Raw genomic sequence first — 7,993 nt, 5'->3', positions numbered from 1 at the left:
ACACAACAGCAGCAAACCAGATGTTATGCTGCTACTTTTTATATCCCCCCACCTTCCTCTTCTTTCCCCTCTTTGTCTGCAGCCGCACTGTGGATGCTGTTGCTGCTACTGTTTCCCCCTCTACCTTTTTCTCCCTTTATCTCCTTTTGATGCTGCTCTGAGGTAGCTGAAAGAACTAGATGGGATACATAACAAATTTTCATTTTTTTCACTTATACTTTGCAACTGAAATAATAAATACTTTTAAGGTAAAGTTGCAAAGCATAAATGGTTGTTACAATACCCCAAAGATAAGATTTCACCTTTACCAAACAATGGTGATGAAAAATCATTTTTCTCATCCTTTTCCATATAGATGCCGACAAATATTTAAAGCCCTCACAAATCTATTCCAGCAAGGCAGCAACCACTGTAAATAGAGGTCATTCACTTTTCTTTAGGTGCAGCTAGGTGATATTGAACCATATACCTCAAACCCTTACAAGCTTAATACACCAATCAGATGTTTTGCTGACCCCTCATCATTTCCGAGCTCTTGTAAGAGCAACACTAGATATACCCTTCCTCAATTATGGATATAAACACCAACGAGGGGATGCACACGTTGCACCTGAGTGGAATTTGATGAACGCCCAATGAAAACCTAGTGAAGTGACATCCATTTTTAAAACATGTCATAAAGGAGCTCCCAAATCCCAATTAAGTATTTCTTGGGCAATTAATCAAAGTTTAGCATTAGGGCCTAATATCTGACCCCGAGTACTTCTTGTCCTCCACATGCGACTCATATGGCTCCATTCACTCATAGTCTCATAGTGTCTCCACAGCAAACCAAGAGGCAGGTTATTTTACTTTTATTTTATCCTTCTTTATGGAACAAAGGCCATAGCTAGGACTTGAATAGGATACTTCTACACCAATCCACCCTGTTATGACTGATCAAGGCCTTGGTAATGGAGATAATTGGAAAATTGTATATAATGGATATAGAGATGATGAAAACCAAAATGAATCAATAATGCTCCTTCCGAATGGATTACAAACCCAGGGAAAGAAGGTTAAGCACCATTTGGTTATATGGTACTTCAATGACTTGAAACTTGATCTGTGCCCCTACCCGTAAATGCTTCATTTTTTTTCCATTATAAACTATGCTTGATTAATGTTTTTGCATCTAATCTGTGACTTTTTCTCAAGTCAGCAAAATTAGATACCTTTGATGCTGCAGATTTAACTGTTTCTAGCTCATATATGAATGTGGTCCTTATTAATGACAAGCTAAAGGAATGAAAACATATAGCTCCAGATATGTACTAGACTACGACTTTGGACACTTCATTCCAATATACTCAAAAAATTGTTACGGCCATGACAAAAAACTTTGAAAATAGTTCAAATCAAGCTAACTAGCACAAAGGCAAAAGCACTATCAATTCCATCTCGCTAAACATGGTATGACGGATAGATGGCTTACCTGTGTGCAACGCTTAGCAATGTGACCAAACATCCCACAGATAAAGCATGGTTTCTTCCTCTTCTCCGAGGTGCAGTTTGCAGCAGCATGGCCTTCCTCGCCACAATTGAAACAAGCACTCGAATTTCTCTCAACAGGATCAAAGTATCTTGGACCACGCTAATCAGTAATATCAGAAAACTATTATAATAAACCAAATCCGTTGCATATGTATCAAAATCAATACTTAAACAACCCCCCTAATAAAGTGTAAAGTTCAAGTTTTTCAGAAATCCTTAACAAGAATTATAGGGACGAAAATAAAGAGCTTTCTTAATAAGTATGACCTTCCTTTTCTTCTCTTCTTTTAAGAAGTGGAATATCTGTGTTAGGCATACTTGGGGAAAAAATCAGTGTGTACCATTCATATTGGTGACTTATCTTGATGGCATAAATGCAGCTCCATCAAATCCCCAAGCGGGTCTTTCAATATATGTTGCAAACATGTGAGGTTATTTTGATAATAAGTTTTAAAGGTTTCTTTAAAAAGTTATCCTCAAAAAGAACATGAGCACTTCATAGTTCATACATACCAAAAGCTTTCTCAAAACCGCATTGTCAGGCACTTCGTTCACTTCTGTGACAACAGAATCAGCTGTTCCAATTGGTTCATCTTCTTTGACTGCAGCATCCACCTATATCTCAAATAAAACATCTTAGATTACAATAAGACTTCATACAGATTACAAAAAGAACCGTCACTAGCATGAAGATGAGAACTTATATTCACTAATCACATAAAAAACTTACAATCTAAGTATAAAGGTGGAAATTTATGAAAGTAATTTGTGACAAGTTGTAGTAAGCTGTAACATATTGATTTTAGAGCTTTTGTTTTCCAAGTTTAGCCAAAAAATTATAATTGACAGAAGAAGAATAAGAATTCACATAATGATACTTTACCTTTCCTTCTCTGATGTTAATAAGAAAAGAAAACAGCATTGTCAAAATGCAATAATTTAAGAAATTACTGATAAAAGTATAGAATCTTATAGCTGAATTCACCCCATAAATAAATTGCTTTGTCCGGGATATATTAAACAAAGTAAATAATGGAAGTCCTAAATACAAAGCACAATGCACAGTGGTTTTGTTTTGATTCCGTATCTCAACAAGTAACGAAGTTATCGAGTAAACAACTTTTAATGAGAGAACAGATGCATTAATATACAAATTAATAAAGCAATTAAATAGATTCACGGAGGAATTAAAAAAAGTAAAATTTATACCAAGAGAACTCACATCCTCAACTAATGGTACTGCTCCGATTTCTTTCTTCTTATTCTTCGCCTTCGCCTTCTTCTTCTTCTTCTTACTCTTCCTCTCCCCCTCAACCTCGCCCTCATCGAAATTAACCTCGATATCATCGAAGGAATCGGAAGGAACCGAGACCACCTCGTCCTTCATCGCTCTTTTCCTCTTCGATTCCCTCTCCTTTGCCCTCTCCACGATCTCCAGGCTCAGATCCTTGTTCGCCTCCTCATCGTCGGTGCTGCTGAGAAGTATCACCGACTTGGAGGGATGGCCGTCGTTGGAGTCGGAATTGGCTCTCTTCGCCGGCGGTCTCCTGCTGCGGCCGCCCATTGCCAGCGTTTCGATTGAGAGCTAGGGTTTACGAGGACGAAACCCTGATCCTAACCGTAGATTTCGATTTTGATACGGGCCGCGAGAGGAAAGTTCGGGCTCGAGAGGGAGAACCAAAAAAACACGAGGAGAATTCGTGGGTTCTATGAATCGGGTCGAATTGTGTCCGGATCTAGTGGAGAGGAGGGTTCAGGCTTACCCGTTAACCCGTTAAGGGTTTAGATAGCTAAAAGAGCCCATTCTAGAGTCAAATATACTAGTGTGAATACCGTGCAAAGCACGACATATCTTTTTTTTCCTCACTACAGTAATCCCGATTTTAGATGCTACAATATTTTTTGAATTGCTACAGTATCCCGCTCTGCTACAACAAAAAACTTCAAAAATGCTGCAGTGTCTTGTCCCCTTGATTGTTGCAGTAATAACGCTACAGTAAATGATACTGTAGTATTTACTATAGTATGAATAGTGATTCTTAGGTTCTCTCATTTGTATAGATGAATAAATATATAAAAAATAGTGTCGGGCGACGCTGACCGGACTAAAAGTTGCCTGGCATCTGATACAAACGTCTCGGGTGCCCCAGCGCAGGCACGCCCCAACGTCATGGCCTATTATGCTATATAAAATTGCACTAGAGGAATGAACTGTTGCTTCTATGCCAAGTACAAAAATTCCATAAAGAATCACGAATAAGCTTACCCGAAGGAAGATCTCAAACTACTATAATAATGCATTTATCACATTTAAATCACTAACTTGAGCGTCAAGAAAAGAGACAAACTTTAGGGCATCTCCAACCCAGCATCAAAATGGTGCAAACGGTGCATTTTTTAGCACTGTTCCTTCTCCAACCCTGCCTCATTTCTTGCGTCATTTTGGTGCATTTGAACAGTGCTCCACCAAATATGGAGTCGCACTGTTCATCGCTTCATTACTGTTCATGTTTTATTTAAATTTATAAAACAACCCCAATAATATTTAAATTTTATAATTTTACTCCAATTGTATAATTTAGACAAAATAAATTATTTTTTTAATTATAAAAATAATGTTAAAATTTAAAAGACATTATTATTAATTATAATATTAAAATCTAGACATTATAATTAAAAGTAGATAAAAAAGAATATGTGAAAAAAAATAAAATTTGATATGTGGGGTTAATTGTTGAAATAGTTAAAAATATAGGGAATAGAAAATAATAATATAAAAGTAGATAAAAAGGAATATACTAAGAATATTCTTTTTTGGTGCAAAAATTGGTGCGGTAGGTTGGAGATGGATTACTGTTAGATGTGATTTTTACACCATTTTTGGCTGTGCTCTGGCCTTCTTTTACTCATGAGCGCCCGTGATATGACCATCTATTGGTACTTTACAAATATACATTGGTTGTGCGTGGAATCTACCTCCACTTCTTTTATAATTGAAGATGAGCAACATTTCTCAAAAATAAAAAAAAGCACGTACAGAGCAATATTCCCACGTTGAAGCACAATAATCACTCTTATCCTACTAGTCTCAATGAGATTATTTAAAACATCGACTCCATATAGTTTTAAGACCAATAAAAACAGCTGGATCGAAGACCCTTATTGGCGTGAGCGCGCTCTCCCACGCACGCACGCGCGCATACACACATACACATACACAGCATAAGAGAGTACATATATTTCCTACAATATTGTTTGAACACTACTACAATATGATAATTAAATCCACCAGTCATCAGCTTAAAATATATACGTGCACCCTCTTATATTTATATATAAGTGATCCGTTACTTTCGTGGCCTCGCTATGAGAACAGGGCACCTTGCATGATGAGCAACGTAGTCGCTTACACTCCCTAGAAATGCTCTGCACATCATCAACAATCAACATGAACTACGTACGTGAGAAAATCCATCGACGTCACACGAAGAAAGATGCTACATATACATAGGGACACGCCACAACTGTGTGCATGTAGGGGGGAAAAAAGGAATTTTATAAATCATAATCATGTTTCCATTAACGTACTGATTATGATTCGTGAGTCTCCCTGCCTGAGAGTAAAAGAGTCAAAACAAAATTATCCAGCGGTCTATCTGCCTAATTAAATCACAGGAGTAATAAAGCTCTAAAGCTTGATACTGGAAGGATTTACATATATACAATCAACCCAGTAATGTATTTCATCTATCTATCATTTAATGCGTATGGTTATGACTTGACTTAATTAAAAATTAGATGAGGATAAATATGATATCATTCATATATTGCAATATGTTGGGTACCAACTCAAACTCCAAGTCGGATGCGGGTTTAAAGGCTAGACCCAATCGTAGTAGTTTTCTTAGAGGCAAAGTTAACTTGGCGGGCAAGTTAGGATTGTGTCTTTGATTAATCTTTGTATAACTTCATGAGAATTAGATAGGGTTAGAGATCTATCGTGATTAGGAGATTGAGTTCTTATCATGATTAGGAGTTTGAATCCTATTCTAATTAGGAAGTTAGGTTAGAGATAGGATTTTGGTTTTCCTATATATATTCTTCTTTTGTTGGAGGAAAAACCAAGGAGAGTAGAGAGGAGGAGAGAGACAATATTCTTGTAATAAGGGTTTTAGAGGGTGTAACCGGGTTCAAGGGTATTGTGAGAAAGGGTTTGGCAGTTTTTGTCCGTACAAAAGATTATAATTTGGATGTGATAGTAGATTAATTCTGATCCCGTGATTTTTCCCTGACGAGGGTTTTCTACGTTAAATCTCGTGTGGTTCTATTCACTGTGTTTGGTGGTTTTCGGGGTTTTTGCGAGATCTAAAATCCCAACATAACATACCTTCTGAGATTATTGGAGAGTGACACAGTACTCAGTATGAAAATCAAGTATATATACCTTCGGAACTTAGAGAGACCTCGACTGCCGACGACAACGAGATCAGGATGTATTTGTTCCACTGCCTGGCATATCATCTCCTTTGGATCACCATCACTGATCAAGGTTTCCGCTTCGACCTGCGAAAGAGCATGCCGGTAAAATTTTCATGCTAACTGATCATTGGAAAATTAATGTAACCGGATCTTCTCCTGTATCAAAAAATAGTGTGAGAGATCACTGCTATATTATAACCGGTGACTTATTTGATGGTTTGGATCGATGGTTTGTGATTTGCACTTCGAATGTATATAATTAGTAATAAAAGCTTGTGATTCGCGGACTTAATATTAGATTAATGAATTGCAATTAACAGCCCACCACAGAAATTAAATCAATTACCTTCCTCTCTTTGCAAACCTGCAGCGCTCGACCGAGGAGCTTGTTGGTATTCTGCTCTTGAGCTCTCCTTGCGGAATCAACCACCGATGAAGAGGCGTATACAGTTGCTTCAAAAATGATCCACGAACTTAATCAGCCAAAATGTTCATATATATACTGAATATAAATTATAAGGGACCAGAAATTAAGATATCGGTGAGCGTAAAACTAATTAAGTGGGGATTAATACCGTTTATGACATTTTTCAAAAGTTTAGTAGATTTAGGTGGTGTTTGGTTGAACAGTGGGCAAGAATAGGATTAGGAATTCCATATTTTTTATGGATTCCTAGCTAATCCACAAAAAATTTTAAGACAATTTTATATTGTCATGAAATCCTTTTTTTTTCATTTCTATGTTTGTTTCATAACATGAAAAAATAAAATCCAACTTTATAGAAACCCTTCAATTCCTATTCTTTAGTTTGGCTTGAAATGAAAAAATGATTTGGTCTCATAATAATATAGGGTTTGTGAAGAAACGGAATCCGAAAAAAAAGAGTGATAATAGTACAAATGCGTCAGCTTTTTACCCTAAATCCGCTTAAATCATTAGGATTTGGGTTTCTATAAAATCCATAAATCTGTCCAAATCATTAGGATTTGAGTTTCTATAAAATCCACATACTTTTTTAACTTTATAGATTCCGAAATCTATAAATTTTTGGGGAACCAAACTCAAGAATAGGATTCATAACCTTTATTTACAATTTTGTCATCGTTAGACCCAAATCCTATTCATTTTCCATAAAAATAATGGAACAAACAAGTGTAATTTTGAAAGTTCAATGGATCTTCTGAGATGTCTAGAAGGGCGCACGAAAACTCGATCCCCAGAGCAATTGGATACAAAAACAGGGTGTCTAAGACATTTAGTCCGTTAATCCTACAAAAACAGGGTGTCTAAGACATTTAGTCCCTCAAAATCATTGAAATTGTTACTAGACCCTCCAATTCTGTAAAGTAGAAGAACGTAGCGAGGTACGTACAAGACTCCAGGGGTCTCATAACAATTTCAACAATGGTAGGGACTAATTAGCAATTACATTAAAGCCTCGAGGCATACCGGCGCTAGGCATGGCAGCTGGTCCCGGGAACAGAAAGTGCTGAAAAGGCTGCTGGACGTGAATAAGGGTAAGTCTACCGCGGGGATGCTCCCGCAAACTCGGTAACCACCTCACCGCCGGTCAGAGGCAGCACTCAGGTCGAAAGAGATGGTCGAGGGTCCACTTTAGAGCATACAAGCTCCCTTCACCCTCGTCCACCGCCACCAACACCTTCATCTTCTTATTCTCCTCCGCCACCGCCGATCCCGTCACCGCCCGCGCCCTTGGCTCCTCCATTCTCCCTCTCGCTCTCTCTCTCTGTTTTGGTTCCAACTCGGTGGTTTTAAATAGGGCCAGTTTTCGATTGTAACGAGACACGTACGTGTGTAGTTTTTTAAGCTCGATTGACCAAAATACCCTTACCAGGTTTATAGTATTTTGTTTTCTTTTCTGCTGGTTTTATTTGTTGTTAAGACATTACTGCTTACGATGGAAGTGCTACGTGTCACGTTGCATGCCGTTTGGCTACAAAAATAAATGCGTTGTCCAAT

At 37.6% G+C, this 7,993-nt stretch overlaps 2 protein-coding genes across 2 annotated transcripts in view; both read right to left on the bottom strand.

Moving 5' to 3' along the window:
* The window catches only part of LOC109841374 (protein AIR1), a 5,606-nt gene extending 2,401 nt beyond the window's left edge, over positions 1-3,205 (bottom strand). The window contains exons 1-3 of the mRNA XM_020410350.1: positions 2,756-3,205; positions 2,047-2,148; positions 1,475-1,633 (exon numbers count right to left, since the gene is read on the bottom strand). Coding sequence (XP_020265939.1) covers positions 1,475-1,633; positions 2,047-2,148; positions 2,756-3,097 — 603 coding nt within the window. The 5' untranslated portion in view covers positions 3,098-3,205. The remainder of the gene's footprint in view (positions 1-1,474; positions 1,634-2,046; positions 2,149-2,755) is intronic.
* LOC109841569 (universal stress protein A-like protein) lies at positions 4,865-7,730 on the bottom strand. The gene is made up of 5 exons (XM_020410531.1): positions 7,597-7,730; positions 7,463-7,560; positions 6,359-6,465; positions 5,978-6,096; positions 4,865-4,959 (listed from the first exon to the last, which is right to left on the bottom strand). Exons 1-5 carry the CDS (start codon positions 7,677-7,679, stop codon positions 4,881-4,883), a joined length of 486 nt encoding a protein of 161 aa, XP_020266120.1. The 5' UTR covers positions 7,680-7,730; the 3' UTR covers positions 4,865-4,880.

Source organism: Asparagus officinalis, chromosome 1, assembly GCF_001876935.1.
Source record: "Asparagus officinalis chromosome 1, Aspof.V1, whole genome shotgun sequence".
Classification (NCBI taxonomy): Eukaryota; Viridiplantae; Streptophyta; class Magnoliopsida; order Asparagales; family Asparagaceae; genus Asparagus; species Asparagus officinalis.
This window is presented reverse-complemented; position numbering and strand designations above follow the sequence as displayed.